General features: G+C 44.3%; 1 protein-coding gene across 1 annotated transcript in view; it reads right to left on the reverse strand.

The window, feature by feature from the left end:
• The window catches only part of LOC130126339 (palmitoyltransferase ZDHHC14-like), a 90,239-nt gene that overhangs the window by 17,976 nt on the left and 54,883 nt on the right, over positions 1-17,380 (reverse strand). Inside the window, 2 exon segments of the mRNA XM_056295811.1 lie at positions 6,182-6,319; positions 9,769-9,921. Of these exon segments, the coding sequence (XP_056151786.1) occupies positions 6,182-6,319; positions 9,769-9,921 (291 nt within the window).

Below are 17,380 nucleotides of genomic sequence, written 5' to 3' on the forward strand. Positions count from 1 at the left end.
AATTGGCAAACCTCATACAGGGCGCCCTATTTAAACTGCTTTAGCCTGCCTACTCTTCCTGCTTCTTCTGCAAGCTACTTTGCAACCTGCCTCCACCCCAGTTCCTCCTTATCATGCTATGTCTGACTTAATCAATGTCATTACTGTTGTCATTGATGTCTGCTCTGTTCTGTAGCCTATGGGGGGGGGGGGTCTTTGCTGCTGCTCTCCTTGCTTAGGCTTTCCATGTATGCACGTGGAAGGGCAGGGAGGTGCCAGAACAGAGCTATACCGCCAAATATAACAACGGCAGATGGCAATAAATTTTTTCTTTGACTAAAGTGGTCCTGACTGAACTGTAAATAATAACATACTATCTCAAAATAATGACACTATCTGTGAATAACAACATGATGTCTCAAAATAATGAGTTGTGATGTTTTTCTTTTTCCGTCTAAGTGGCGGAAATGGGCTTCCATATGTAAGCGATCTATTTCATCAGCAGAGAAAATGAAGCAAAATAAAAAGCCTGTGCTCTCATACAGCCAGAATAAAACAATCTCAGTATATCCAAGCCCAAACGGAAATGGAAGCTCTCTTCAAACCTTGTGTGACTAGTGTACATCAGAGTGCACAAATGGCATGCACTAGGGTAGTCACAACTGCTGCATTTTAGTAGTCATCAACTACTCCAAAAAGCAGTTGAGTAGTCGATCAATCGCGAGAGATATATCATATTTTTTTTCAGCTGGGGGCCTAAGCCGTAAGTGGTGGTGACGGCAGCTGTTGAAAAGCCTAAAAGCCTTAAACTATCTTAAATTTAATATTCAACACAGTATATATCATCTGGTCCTTTTTGTCCCACATTATGTGCCGCAAACAAGAAGCATTCACATTTCTTTTTTTTTTTTAATTTATTTCTGATTTTCCCCTTTTTTCTCCCAATTTTAGTGGCCAATCGATCCCTACTTTTTTAGTTCAAACACCCACCCTCGTACTGCATGCGTTCGCCAACTGTGTCTCTCCGGCCAGCAGTCTCGAAGGAGACGCCTCCCCACTATCATGACAGGGTGAATCCAGGCCGAACCACTGCTTTTTCGACACACACAGAGACGCATGCCTGTGATGAACACAAGCAGACTCTGCCCCCCTCCCGAAGACAGCGTTGCCAATTATTTTTGCTTAGTCAAGTCCGGCCATAGTCGGATCTGACGAGACCGGGCGCGAACCCCGGTCCCCGGTGGGCAACTGCATCTACACAAAGCCAATGCTTAGACCGCTACACCACCGCGGACCAGCATTCACATTTCTTGAAGTAACTTTTAAAGTGGGGGAAAACATAGATTAGCAGAGCATTTAGCGTCTAATGAGGAATTTGACATTACGTTACAGGTCGAATTATTGAATATGGGTCACTTTCAATTGGGGATAACGGTATAAAATACAGCTGCACTGCCAGTTGCGGTCTGTTTCCCACATTATAAGAAACATTACAAGAGGTGAATGAGTCTTGCTGAGCACAATTTAACTTACGTAAATGGTCAGCATAAATATTAAACACGGATCAGCGCGTATTTAAAATGTATTAAAGTAAAATTAAAGGTTTTTAGGAGGACAACACATGTTCTGTTTGTGTTTTCAACAGCTGCTGTCACTAAAGTCACCAGTTAAAATGGTCACTCGTTAAACCAAAACATGGAAATAGCGGGAGTCTTTCCTTCTCTAAATACCTTCAATTCTGTTTATTTAACATGGCATAACACAGAAAATGATTGTTCAAACCAAACAAATCCATGTTGGAACCAGAGCGTCCCAAGCTGCATACCTGCTGTCACTGCTTTATTTCTGCACAGTGCAAAAACCACAGACGAACGATTAGTCTACAACTATGCACATTGTCGACTAGTGGGTTTGACAGTCGACTAGTCGACTCTTCTGTGAAACCCCTAGCGTGCGCTACATGCGCATTCACAATCAAATCGTGGCTTATTAAAAAAAACCAACTTGATTTCAAACTTGGTCATTCAGAGTTGTTTTTGCACTTTTGGGATGCTCAGAACTTCCCTCGCTAGGTTTTATAGATCTGTCTTTTCCCCTGTATCTCTGTTGGAAAGATACTTTGGGTTTCATGGCATCATGTGACATGCAGTTCCATGCTTGGCCACTGAGCTGAAACCGGCTGTATGTGCTGGGTGAGCAGCTCTCATTGGAGTGAATGGGACACCATGTTTCGCTTCGTCATCCAGAGATTAATATGTCCATGCTACCACAGCAACTTTACTGCCCTTTAGCATTAAAGGCCAACATTTACTGCAGCTATATGAGGGCATGTGTTCTTTCATAAGATCTGAAGCGACTACAACTGTCGGAGAATAACTAGACGATAAGAAGAAAGGGAGAAAGATTTAATGCATACAGAACATCTTAGCAAAAACTTGATAAACTTTGCGATGCTCTCTCTCTCTGTTTCTCTGCAGAGTGTGTGTGGTTGTGTACATCCCTGTCTCGCACAAGCTGATCATATGGAAGCAGGACAAACATGGACGGGAGGTGTAGCGCTAGGAGTTGAATTTCTAGATTTTTTCTGCAATAAGGTTGATGAGATCTTAAACAAAATTTGTTCTTCAACTCAGATCCTGTCACACTAAATTCATTCTACACAATGAGTCACTGACAGTTCCAGTTATTACAGCTTTTGAGACTATCTCTCTTGATATTTTGACTAAGTTCGTGTCAGTTTCTAAACCAACTGCTTGCCTACTTGATCCCTTACCAGCAAAACTTTTTAAAGACCTCTGGCCTTTTCTTGGACCTACAATGCTAGACATCGTTAATTTATCTCTTACTACTGGCATTGTTCCCAGCAGTTTTAAGACAGCTGTGGTTAAACCTCTACTTAAAAAACCGCACCTTGATCCAGGGTCTCTTAATAACTATCGGCCAGTCTCTAATCTTCCATTCTTCTCTAAAGTACTAGAGAGAGTTGTGTATCAACAAGTTTTGACCCATATAAAAGAAAACGATCTATATGAACCTTTTCAGTTGGCTTTCAGGCCCTGTCACTCCACTGAAACTGCTCTGACCAGAGTGGTAAATGATCTTCTACTGGCTTTAGACTCTGATTCCACTTCTGTGCTTCTACTACTGGACCTCAGTGCAGCCTTTGACACCACTGATCACTGTATACTTTTAAGATAGATTAAATTGTAATTTTGGTGTCTCTGGCTTAGCTCTCTCTTAGCTTAAGTCCTACTTATCTGGAAAAACACATTGTGTCTGCTATAATAATATTATATCAAAATTTTCTGACATTAAATATAGTTTGCCTCAGGGCTCAGTACTTGGCCTTCTACTTTTCTCTCTTTACATTACACCTCTTGGCCAAATTATACGCAGTTATGGAATAAATTTCCATTGCTATGCTGATGATACTCAGTTGTATGTGCCTGTAAGGGCTGATGATCATACTCAAATCACTAACTTAGAGGCCTGCTTGGCTACTGTGAAAAACTGGATGTCACTTAACTTTCTGCTTTTAAATTCAGATAAAACCGAGATGCTAGTCATTGGCCCTGCTAGACACAGACAAGTAACGACAACAATCGACAACTCTGTGGTTTCAAAAAGTGTGGCTGCCAAAAATCTTGGTGTTACGTTTGATCCCAGCCTTTCCTTGATAAGCACATTAAAGAAATCACCAATACTGCCTTTTTTCACTTACGAAACATAGCTAAAATTCGGTCTTTTCTCTCCATGGCTGACGCAGAGATTCTAATACATGTATTTGTTTCATCCAGACTTGATTACTGTAATGTTCTGTTCTCAGGTCTGCCACATTCCAGTACTAAAAGTCTTCAGATGGTTCAGAATGCTGCTGCTAGAATCCTAACTAAAACTAGGAAATTTGACCATATTACACCAATTCTTGCCTCCCTTCATTGGCTTCCTATCCATGTTAGATCAGAATACAAGGTGCTTCTGCTGACTTATAAAATCCTAAATGGGCTTGCCCCATCCTACCTGTCTGATCTCCTTAAACCTTACATGCCATCTCGAGCACTTCGTTCTCAAAACACAGGGCTCCTGTGTGTACCCAAAGTTAAAAAGAAGTCAGCTGGTGGCAGGGCCTTTTCCTATCGGGCTCCAGTGTTGTGGAATAACCTGCCTGCTGCCATCAGACAATCACAGTCTGTTGAGTCCTTTAAATCCAAACTTAAAACTCATCTTTTTGCCTTAGTTTACAATTAGTTGCTTTTAAGTTGAGTACTTCACAACCGGTACTGGATGGTGGGTTGGTTTTCTGTCTCAATGAATTTACCAACCACTGTTCTGCCAACGAGATTATCGAGTATAGATTACAGAGTATAGATTATGACTAATTGATGACTTAATTGATTATGGCTAATGACTGTTGCAAACTGTTCTCTTCTCTAACATGTCTTTTCTCTCTCTCTGAATGATGTCTTCTCCTTTCTCTTTTTCTTTGTTTGAATGGTGTCATGTGAGTCTCTCTTGCGTGCATGTGCAGTCGGTTCTCCTCCCAGGTCTCTGTGGTGATGGTGGTCATCATTTGGATGCAGCCTGCCCTTCCACTCCTCACATAAGTTTTTCTTTTATTACATGATGATGCTGGTCGCGTGGCTTGGGTCCTGGACTGCTCCGTTGGCATGTGGACACTGCTTGGCATCCTGTGCATCATGTTCTTCACAAATTCTATGTCCATTATAATTCTGTTATCCTCTTTCAATGTTGTATTATGTAAATTGCGTGAACACAACATCCATTGCACGCTGTCCATCTTGGGTGAGAGATCCCTCCTCTGTTGCTCTCCCTGAGGTTTCTTCCTATTTTTTCTCCCTGTTAAAGGGTTTTTTAGGGAGTTGTTCCTTATCCGATGAGAGGGTCTAAGGACAGGATGTTGTGTTGCTGTTAAGCCCACTGAGGCAAATTTGTAATTTGTGATATTGGGCTATACAAATAAAATTGATTTGATTTTGATTTGATTTAGGAGTGACTGCCCACTAGCTAATCGATTCCAGATGACATAGTGTCCTTGGATGGATAAAAATAACAGAAAATTGATAAATCGCATTTGATGATGTCGTTTTCCCTTTTTCTCCCCCAATTATACCTGGCCAATCACCCCGCTCTCTGAGCCATCCTGGTCACTGCTCCACCCCCTTTGTCAATCCAGGGAGGGCTGCAGACTACCACATGCCTCCTCCAATACATGTGGAGTCGCCAGCCGCTTCTGACACCTGAGGAATTTCTCCAGGTGGTGTAGCATGTGGGAGGATCACGCTATTCCCCCCAGTTCCCCCTCCCCTCTGAACAGGCACCCCGATCGACCAGAGGAGGCGCTAGTGCAGCGACCAGGATATATACCTACATCCCGCTTCCCACCTGCAGACACAGCCAATTGTGTCTGTAGGGACACCTGACCAAACCGGGGGTAACACCGGGATTCGAACAGGCGATCCCCGTGTTGGTAGGCAACGGAATAGACCGCTATGCTACCCAGGCGCCGATGATGTCCTTCTAACATGAAGCTGGTTGGACTGCTTTGATGCTCAGTGACTTGACCCCCGTACACAGTGCAAACTTCAAATCCAAGATTGCAATTTCCTACAATTCCTTCACATCAAAATCAAACTGTTCTCAAATTTCCAAAGACACAGCATTGCATAGCTGAACAAATCAAGTCAAAGAAAAACAGAAAAAAATTACACCCAAAGGGAGGAAAATCAACCAAAGATAGACATTTCTGGTAGCTAATTTGGGCATGTCTTTCCTCCCCTGTGCAGCATTCATCCGCCTACTGTCGCTTGCCCACTCACAACATACATGCACAGAGAAACACGTTGGTGCAGTGAGCGCAGCACAGGTCCACTGCCTGCCCCCTGCAGGAAAGATGGTAACAAGCCAGAATGTGACCGCTTTCCACAACGCCCACTTACAACCTGCTGACTGGCAGCACACAAAGAGCACTACCAGGAGAGAGTGGTGTGTGTGTGTGTGAGAGAGAGAGACAGAGAGAGAGAGAGAGAGAGAGAGAGAGAGAGAGAGAGAGAGAGAGAGAGAGAGAGAGAGAGAGAGAGAGAGAGAGAGAGGACTTTTTGGTTCAAGACAGAAAGAGAGGATGAGAACGTGATAGAGAGAGACTGAGTTTGTGTGCGTTTGTGCATGTGCGCCTACTACTTACGTAAAATGACGTGTGTGATGACAAAGGCGAAGATGAAGATGGTAAGGAAAGACAGGGAGAGGATGAACATATAAAAGAAGCGGTAGTTCCTCCTTCCCACGCAGTTCCCAACCCAGGGACAGTGGTGGTCAAAACGCTCTGCACAGAAGGAGAGAGAGAGAGAGGAATTAGTGAATGTACAAAAGGAGGTAACCGTTTTGTTTTTGTTTTTTGAAATCAACAACAACTCACTTTTTACAGGGATATGGGAAAGAAGAATGGTTGCCACCTAAAATACTTGGAACAGTGAGCTAGACTTGGGCTGTTTTAAGGCATGCACACAAATCCCTGGGCACATACACATACGTCTGTGTATGCGCCCAGGGATTTGTGTGCATCAGAAAGACTATTTAAGTAATTGAGTTAGAAATAGCCTTTCTGATGCACACAAAGTCAGCTGAGTTGGAGTTACCTAATCTGACACATGGGAAGACTGTCATTTTCCAGACTCCTCAAACATATGTACACAGACTCACGGACAATCACACACACACCTCCCACTGTAATCTGTACAGTGATTACAACACAATCCATTATCAGACATATTAGATGTGAAACTATGGAAGAGTCTTGGTATACCGAGACATTTCTCTCTCTCTCTTTTTTGAACCCCCCCCCTTTTCCCCCCGAATTGTATCCGGCCAATTACCCTACTCTTCCGAGCTGTCCTGGTCGCTGCTCCACCCCCTCTGCCGATCCGGGGGAGGGCTGCAGACTACCAAATGCCTCCTCCGATACATGTGGAGTCGCCAGCCGCTTCTTTTCCCCTGACAGTGAGGAGTTTCGCCAGGGGGACATAGCGTGTGGGAGCATCACGCTATTCCCCACGAGTTCCCTCTCCCTCCGAATAGGCACCCCGACCAACCAGAGGAGGCGCTAGTGCAGCGACCAGGATACATACCCACATCCGGCTTCCTACCCATAGACACGGCCAATTGTGTCTGGAGGGATGCTTGACCGAGCCGGAGGTAACACGGGGATTCGATCCGGCGACCCCCGTGTTGGTAGGCAACGGAACAGACCGCTACGCTACCCGGACTCCCCCGACATTTCTTCTCTAAGCGCAAGCCATTCACTTTTTATGAATTGGCCTAACTACTAGGCTGGCCCTGATGCTTCTGTATATATATATATATAAAAAAAGGCATTGTCAAGCTCTGAAGTCACAGGGGTTAAAGAGTTGACCTATTTTATGCGGGTCAAAACCATTGCCTGTCAGAGGTCAACCTGGGAATCTGAAGTCATTTCTGCAGTAATAAATGATGATGTGACAGAGAAATTGAGATGGGGAGGCAGTAGATTCTTTCCTATGTGTAAACAATGACACAGGACCATCAGCCACCTTGGCAGAGGAATGAAACTTTCTGGAAATGAGCAACGCTTTACTGTGTTGTGGGGAAGAACCCCGTTCATCTAAATCTCTCAGGAGAGGGAAGCGTAAGATATCTGGAAATGAGAAGAGTCCTGGCTTAAAATTTATTCAGAGTGCAAGACGTGTATTCTGTGGTATTTCAAAACATTTAACTACTTCAGTTTCAGGTGAACTGCTTTACAATCAAAATTAGGGACCGTATTGTATTCCATATCTTTTGACAGTGACACCTGCGTTCAGAAGGTTTTATTGATTACGCGCAGTGCAGCCAATTGAGTTGCTTCCTTATTGCATTTATAAGAACCTGATATAAAGGTGTTGGAGGAAGGCAGCTTCCAGCCAGACAGGAAGAAGGGGGCGTAACTGGTGTAGAACATGACTGACACCACTGCATACATATTGCTTCTCCAATCAGATGAACTGAATGGACTATAATATTAGGAGAGAAGAGGAGAGGGGAGGAAAGGAAGACATGCCTTATGAAATACTGAAAATTCTTGTACAATCTTATGCAAGCACTTTGATCAAAATGAGACCAAAAAAAAATGAATAAAGAGATAATAATAATTAGACAAAGAAAACCAAAAATGGGGAAAAAAACAAAATGGAATTTGGAGAATAATAAAACAGATTTCATATGGCCCTACAACCTGTATCCTAGGTCCCTTGGTTTAGCTGGGGGGGGGGGAAAGGCAAAGAAAAATGTGAGAAAAAAAATGAGAGAAACTTCAGGAAGAGCACTGGAGGAGGGCTCCCTCCTTCAGGATGGATAGGTGTGCAATAGCTGCAAAGTGGGCAAGTTAGACACTGCGGTAATAGATTTTGAAATAAAACACTGAATGACAAAAACGAGTGATAATGAAATAATGCAAACAGCTTCCTGGCTTAAATGGATGTCAAATGGTACATCGAAATGACAACAACAGCCTTCTTTGGTCTGGGTGTCCTCCCGTCTCTCCTTCGGTTTGCCTGTCTAACCTTCCATCTGTCTGTTTGGCTGTGAAGGACAACTGTCTCCCACACAGGTTACTGTCTCATTCTCTCTCTCCCTCCAAGTAATTACCTGGCGGCACTCCACACTCTGTCGAGAGCAAGCGAGATCGAGAGAGATAGCGCGTATAGTTGTAAATAGTGGCAAAACTCCTCAACCATGGGCGTCCGGGTAGCGTGGCAGTTTATTCTATCAACACGGGGATCTCCGGTTCGAATCCACGTATAACCTCCAGCTTGGTCGGGCGTCCCTACAGACACAATTGGCCATGTCTGCGGGTGGGAAGCCAGATATGGGTATGTGTCCTGGTTGCCGCAGTAGCACCTCCTCTGGTTGGTTGGGGCACCTGTTTGGGAGGGAGGGGGAACTGGGGCATGATCCTTCCACGAGATCCTCCTCCCTACGTCCCCCTGGTGAAACTCCCCACTGTCAGGTGAAAAGAAGCAGCTGGTGACTTCTCCACATGTATCGGAGAAGGCATGTGGTAGTCTGCAGCCCTCGCCGGATCGGCAGAGGTGGTGGAGCAGTGACTGGGACAGCTTGGAAGAGTGGGGTTATTGGCCAAGTACAATTGGGAGAGAAGAAAAAAACTCAACCATTCTACTGTGGCTGTCTCTTTTTCCTTATGTTTGTCTTCCCTCAACCATTTCACTTCCTCCCCTGTGCGTACGCCAGGCGAGATTACTATTTACAATTTCATTTAGCAAACGCTTTTATCCAAAGCAATGTACACCTGAGAGCTGATTCAACACAAGCAAGGATCTAGGCAGGAGCAAACAACACGAGTAAGTGCCATAAAGCTAAGGTCGAGTCTGATAGGATGTAGGTGCCAACAGGCAGTGCACAGAGGCAATGCATAGAGTGCAGAGAACAGATTCCCTGTAGATTTTTCAAGTTACACGTCACAAAGCAACACACTTTGTTTGGCATCTTTTTTGTCTGTTTGCAAAAACAAGGAGAAACCTAATCTGCTACATTCATCCAAATCGTATGGAGACACGCCAGAAATAAGGCTCACTGTAGACGAATACTCACAGACGCCAGCTATTTTCTTTTTAAATTATCCTTGGACACTTGATGACGTCCAAGTGTCTGTTGGGCCTACATGAAGCGTCATGCCTGTGTGCACCGTGCGCCTCAGTCTCACACACCCACATAGATCCACAGAAGCGCTCAGCTACTCACCCACACAGTTGTCACAGAGGCTGCAGTGAGAGGCTCGCGGTGGCCTGAAGATTTTGCAGGTGAAACAGTACTTCAGTTTAACTGTCTGGCCGTTGATGACCACCTCCTTGGTCCTTGGTGGAGGCCGGTAACCCGAGGTGCCATTTGCCACATCTTGGAGAAAGAGAGAAATAGTAATAATAGTAATAGTATAGCATGACAGATATGAATGAAGGGCACTGAATAAATTTCTTTTTTTTTAAACTGTTTTAAACAGTGTTTCCCAAACAGCACACAACTCTACATACTTACAAACAGCTCATTCGGACAGCATTAAGAATTATCTGGAATTTAAACTGCACTCTTGTGCCATGAAAAGAAAACAGAGGCATACTGAATGGAATGGCTTCGGGTGGAGGGAGACAGTTCTGATTACAGGGTAAACGGTAAAGGTGAGAAAGATTATAGTGATTTTTAAACCACAAAAGGTAGAGCAACTCCAATTATTTCACAGTGGACTCTGAACAGTCACGCATAGTGTAGGTGGGAGAGAGAAAGAAAGAGCACATGTGTGGGAGAATCATTTTGTCACAGCAGCCCATGGCAATGCCAACTGAGAGTGGTGCGTGAGAGAGAGAGAGAGAGCGAGGGAGCGTTAAACGAGGTCCACGTGGGCGTTTGACATTTTCTGATAGAGAGCAAGGTAAATGTTACTGATGAGTTTTGTTCCATTTAATTCGACACTGTTCCATATAATTCATCTCTACTGTGATTGGCGCCTTCAGACCCCTGCCCCCTCTCTCCTCTCCATGCTCTCGCTTTTCCCCTGGCCTCTGAGAAAACAACACTGAGGGGGAGAAAAGAATGAGGGGAATGTGTGAACGAGTGTATTCTCACCCACCACTGTGGTAAAAGCAGAGGACTGATATGTTTGTCATGGTTGAATTAGCTACCATCAAGCCATGCAGTCTAAGACAAGCCTAAGACAACTTGAGCCAGTTTTAATTCTTGATTGGAGAATCTCACACCTTTCCAGGACCCCTGCTCATCTTCAGAGGAAACATTAAGCTTATTCAACAGGCCGTAAATCTTCCTGTGAAATAAGAATCGATGCAATGTTATATTATCGGTTGATGTCTAAAACATTCAGCAGCCATATCATCCGAAACTCACTGAAATACAGGCAATTGTATGTGATTTAATGCCACAAAGGAAATAACCCTGAACTTGCATTGCACACTCCCTCATTTTGCAGATGCTTTCATTCAGGCAATTTAAAAGAAGAGGGCCGTAGATGTTCCCTACTACACCTGTCTGACACCTGTCCGAACCAACAGAAACTTGGGCTCAGATCGTGAATGTCAGCATTAGGATGCTAGAGCAGAACTGCCAAAGCACCTTATTGTCAAAGCAGCTAAGATGAGTGTGATATGGCTACTGTAGAACATGTTAGGCCAGTTATTTTTCTACACTTATGTTCAAGCATTAAGGAAATCGGTGGACATTTTAGTTGCTGTGAGGTAATACTTGCCTTCATATTGTATGTGCACTAATGCACACACAAACATCAGTCATACCTGCACAACACTAAGGCTTCAAAAGCCCTCTATGCAATGGCTCACTCTTTAAAATATGCATTTTTTCACTAGGTTAGGAACTTCAGAGGTGGTGTAAATGGAGCCTAATTCAGACTTGCTTTCTCATTGTTTATTATCATGATGGACCCATCAGTATACAGACTATGCCACTTTGCAAGTATAAATGTGCAGTCAAACTGCTAAACACAAAAAAATGTAAATATGGTCTGGTATTCTCTCCGTTTTCGCCATGGCTAACGCCTGACCCACTTCTTAGCTCTATACTTATAGGTCAGCGGTGGCTGGACCTAAAACGCACTCAGGTCAAATTATTAGCTTTCCCTTTATGTCTTCAGACACACCTCTGATAGATAGATAGATAGAGAGACAGAGAGAGAGAGAGAGAGAGAGAGAGAGAGAGAGAGAGAGAGAGAGAGAGAGAGAGAGAGAGAGAGAGAGAGAGAGAGAGAGAGAGAGAGAGAGGAGAGAGAGAGAGAGGAGAAAGAGATTTGCTGAGTGAAGGCATTTGTACTTTGCCATCCTGGCTGCCAGAGATAGACAGCGATAGCCCAAGCCTGAGAATAACACCAGGGGTGTTGAACGGTGATACAACTTGCTTACAAATACAGCAAACACACACAAAATCTGCTGTCCCACACAGACAAAGCTTAATGAGGGTTCAATGTCAGCCAAAAAGCGTTGGGGGTTTGCCTGGCAGGGTGTAAAGGGAAGCTAATTGCCATCTTGCTGTGTGTGGAGGGGCAGAGAATGGGAGCGCTTGGCCTTGCAGATGGAAAAACTCCACTGAGATAGCATGATGTAGTCCAGCACTATACACACCTAAGCTTGACTGACAATATCTAGGGTTAAAGGTGGGGGAATAAAAAAAGACAGCTGAAAAAGTGGAAGTGTACTTAAGCACCCAAATTTGTTTGTAGTTGGCAGATTAAGTCTTTAATGAAGACACAAGTTCCACCATCCCATTTTACACTTTTTAGATGACTGATGTGACACTAGAGCCTGCTTTTCTTGACTGCCAAACTGTTGTGTAAATCTTAACTTGACAATAGAGTTTGTGCACAATCCAAGTAATGTTTTGACATTCATACGCCCAGGGCTTGAGGCTAACGGTGTCGCCTGGGGACGATAGAAAGTGTGTTTGGGACGAACAGAGATCTCCCTGGGATGCCTCTGTGACAAAAAGGATTTTATATATAATCATTTATTTTGAATATTGTTTAGCAAATGACAAACTGTACCGAGCACTGACGACTGGATAGTCCAAGCCATTCCTGTGTCTGACTTCCTGCCCGGCCCGATCTCCTCTGTGCACACGGCTTCCATCAAAAATAGACTAGGTGCGTATTTTTTATCAGAGCCTTACGATGCATTCAAGCTCTGTTCAGTAAAATGAGTATTGAGCGAAGGTGAATTATTACCTCATTAAGATGTGCTCAAATAGTCTTGCAAATTTTGTTTTTGGCGAGAAACTTGAATAAACACAGCCTAGCTGTTTGAAGGAGAAATTTGTTGATGTGTTTCGCAGCAATATAAAGTAGATATTAGAGAGGGAATTATAATCTGTTTAACTTTCTAACACTAATTCTAAACAGCTTATAATACATAAAACTACTAATGTCAAGAATTTTTTTTAATGGAAGCAATTATTTAAATAAAAATACAATAATTTGGGTGGCGTGGCAGTCTATTCAATTGCCTACCAACACAGGGATCACTGGTTCAAATCCCCGTGTTACCTCCGGCTTGGTTGGGCGTCCCTACAGACACAATTGGCTGTGTCTGCGGGTGGGAAGCCGGATGTGGGTATGTGTCCTGGTCACTGCACTAGCACCTCCTCTGGTCGGTCGGGGGCGCTGTTCGATGGGGAGGGAGAACTGGAGGAATAGCATGATCCTCCCACGTGCTATGTCCCCCTAGTGAAACTCCTCACTGTCAGGTGAAAAGGAGCAGCTGGCGACTCCACATGTATGGGAGGAGGCACGTGGTAGTCTGCAGCCCTCCCTGGATCGGCAGAGGGGGTGGAGCAGCGACCGGGACGGCTTGGAAGAGTGGAGTAATTGGTCGGATGCAATTGGGGAGAAAAAAAAAAAGGGGGGGGGGGACAACATTTAGAATTTGGGACAGTTTACACTGACTTTGGGATGGTTCAAATTGTTTTTTGGGATGGTTCCGGGAAGGTGGTGAAAAAACTGGAGCCCTGCATACGCCTACAGATTTGCGTTAACTCGATAACTGAAAGGGCTGACCGCACAGCTGAAAGCACAGTGGCTGTTCAAAGTTACTTAAAAGGGGGACATGCATATTTATTTGTCTGAAGGTTTCATTATAAATCTATAAATCTATCTAGGGAGGATTCAGTGCTCTGTGTGCGTGACTAAATAACAGGTCAGAGTTGTCTATTAAAGGCTGAAGGGCAGCATTTCTATCATCGTACAAATCGTATCCCATTTCACTGCACCAACAAGCACGCACATAAACACATATTTCACCCCACTCATCCCTGTCACTCTGTTTGACAATGTCATCTGTCATCTGCATCAAAGTCTCTGGTAAACTCTCCCTGCACCCGGGAGAGTATCTGCTGGAGAGCTCACAAGCTCTTTTTGGCTCTCTCCTCTGTCTAGCAAGCAAGCTGCAAATTTCCCTCCCTCAGCCGTGACCAAATTCTTAATCACAGGCTCCACATTTCCTCTCCTCTGTCAATTGGTCTCAATATGGTCTCAAAAATCATCCAATGCGTTTCATGCTGATTTTTTTATCTACTAATCTAAAGGCCCTGGACAGCATGTAGATACACAAAGTGATGTTGGGCTAACCACCAGTGTCCCTGACTTTATACAGTGCACTTTGTGACTCTGGACTTTCAAACTTTGTTGGAAATGAGAAAAACCCAAACTGAGCCTGTTACATTCAGGCCAAGTATTTAGACACCAAGGGTTTGGCCTCTCTGTGTGTTAAGGATGGGAGTACTGGTCAGGTGCTGGAACGTGGCCAGAGTGTGTTGGAGGAGCCACAGTGGAGGGAAACACAGCTCTGTTCAATCATGGGGTTCTGACTGGGTAATGAGCGAGGCTAGGCTGATGAGTCTAATGAGATCCACAGGGAGGCAGGAAGGGGAAGGGAGTCAGCGGAGACAAAGAGAGAGACTGATAAAGGTAGAGCTAAAGAGAGTGAAAGACATAAGAGAAAGAGTAACATGATTTCAGAGAGAGAGAGAGAGAGAGAGAGAGAGAGAGAGAGAGAGAGAGAGAGAGAGAGAGAGAGAGAGAGAGAGAGAGAGAGAGAGAGAGAGAGAGAGAGAGAGAGAGAGAGAGAGAGAGAATTTTAATGGCAGTGAGAGAATGTTAAAGCTGGAGTGCAAGACAGAGCTTGACTATCACTATACTGGGCCAATATAATTACCCCAGAACAACTTCTGTTTTCATCATCTTTTCAGTCTCATCTTCCTCCAATGAGGCCAAACTCAGTTTGCAGTTATAATGGCAGCTCCATCTCAGTACTCTACACCTCCATCATCCACTCTCTCTCTCTCTTCATCACTACTTCAGTCCTCTACACCTCCATCATCCACTCTCTCTCTCTCTTCATCACTACTTCTTTTTCAATACCAAAGCACTAAGACACAACACAGGGCTGGGGACTAGCCAACGGTTGACAGACAGAGTATTTGCTCAGTGACATTGCACAGAGGGGAGGACGGTTTTTTACAACCTCGGTGATAAAAAACAATGGCAGACTCTGAGAATGGGTATGCACAGGTGATGTATCTGGTGGCAGAGGTTTGCTGCAACACATTGTACGTGTGGTGTTACATAACTCTGTCCTAGATGTTGGGGCTCTGACAAGCAGACGCTAGATGGAGAATACTTTCCTTTTGCAATGCAGGAAACTAAGCATCCAGTTTCCCATGAGTGAACTTCCACATCCCAATGCGCATGCATTCTTGTCTTTTTATCCATAGCTGTGTGTCTTGGCGCAGCAACAGAAACACGTGCTGTATTAATGCTTTGTTGTGCCATCTCTTCAGCAATATACCATTTGTGCTCTGATGGTATCCCATTTAAATTCAGATCAAATAGGCCCAACCCCATCACTACAGCTGTCCCATTCTCGCTTACCAGCCATCTAAATGCATGAAATGTCAAGCAGGATGGAGGATTATCTATACTAACTGGTCAATGTCAATCAAAATATTGCTGGGTTGGTGACAGAACTCAGCATTATGAGGTCCTGCTCTGTTGTCTGAGACAGTGAAACAGTGCAAGTGACTGGTGAACCTTGGTGCTGAGCTACAGGTTACCTCTCATACAGACAAGTTAAAAGCCTGAAATAGTCATTGGGGCGTCCGGGTGGCGTGGTGGTATATTCCCCGTTGCCTACCAACACGGGGATCGCCAGTTCGAATCCCCGTGTTACCTCCAGCATGGTCGGGCATCCCCTACAGACACAATTGGCCGTGTCTGTGGATAGGAAGCTGGATGTGGGTATGTGTCCTGGTCGCTGCACTAGCGCCTCCTCTGGTCAGTGGGGGCACCTGATCAGGGGGGAGGGGGAACTGGGGGGAATAGTGGGATCCTCCCACCTGCTACGTCCCCCTGGTGAAACTCCTCACTGTCAGGGGAAAAGAAGCAGCTGGCGACTCCACATGTATCAGAGGAGGCATGTGGTAGTCTGTAGCCTTCACTGGATCGGCAGAGGGGGTGGAGCAGAGATCAGGACGGCTCGGAAGACTGGGGTAACTGGAGGTATATAATTGGGGAGGAAAACCAACAACAACAAAAAAGAAGAGGCCTGAAATAGGTTGGGAACCAAACAGATCAGGTGAAAGACAATAACCTTTCTAATGTTTCATCCTAACTACTCTTAACATGGGAAAGAAAACTGAAAAGTGGGGTACCAATTACAGATTGCTGGCTCACAAAGAGAAATTCCTTATCAGGATCTTGATGCATGCTCAATAATCCAGGTCAGGAAATCCCAGAAAGTTGAATCGGTTCATCTGGACACAACTTTTAGTTGGAGAAATGTCTCATCACTCACCCAAGTGACTTCGTCAGTCTCAGCTGACTGCAGGTATCCCCACCTTCATAAACACTTAAAATCTAATACAAAGTCACTTGGATGAGTGAGGAAACACTTCTCCCACTAAAAGTTGTGTCCAGATGAACTGATTCAATTTTCTGGGATTAGGGTTAACCCCGGCAGTGTGCTGCATTCAATATGCTGGTAAAATCTACTGTTGAGGATTCTCATTTATACTGCATTACTTAGGAAAGAAATCGCACCCTTAAATTTTAGCATTTGATTTTATTTCTGTTTCTGCTGAAAAAGCAGAGGAATGGTTATCTGGCAAAAATTCTGTAGGTTGTCAAGATTTAACTTTTTCTATTTAAAAGATTTTATGTGTTTGTTTGTTTGTTTGTTTTTAGGGAGTTGTTCCTTATCCGATGAGAGGGTCTAAGGACAGGATGGTGTGTTGCTGTTAAGCCCACTGAGGCAAATTTGTAATTTGTGATATTGGGCTATACAAATAAAATTGATTTGATTTGATTTGATAATATTATGTACAGTTAGTACATAAGACTTCAAGTGCTTTTAATTCCATTTAATGATAGAGAGCAATACATCCAAAACTGATTTTAAAGCACAATGGAAACTAAAACCATGTGTGGAGGAGGATAAATATAGGCACTGTGACTTCAAGTTGTCTTTTAAGCGACATGACATGAGGCTGGGTACTGGGTGATGTATGATAATGAAGCTCAGGGGAGTCTGAAGTTTGAGGAAAGGAAGGAGACAGAGAGGTCCTGTGAAAGGGATGACACCACTAGTGGCTGTGTTGAGCCTGCCAGATTTGTATCCAGGTTGTGCGCTGTTCATGCACAGAATGAAGAGCAACCAGCGATCTCTCCCCTGTGCCATCTCAAAACCCCCACCCCCACCCCTTTTCTTCTTTTCTTTTATTTGGATCTCTTTTCTTGCCCCTCTGCATCCCTCTTCTTCAGCAGTTCCTCTCCCTACCTCATGCTGTTCAT

The sequence above is a fragment of the Lampris incognitus genome, chromosome 16, assembly GCF_029633865.1.
Source record: "Lampris incognitus isolate fLamInc1 chromosome 16, fLamInc1.hap2, whole genome shotgun sequence".
NCBI lineage: Eukaryota > Metazoa > Chordata > Actinopteri > Lampriformes > Lampridae > Lampris > Lampris incognitus.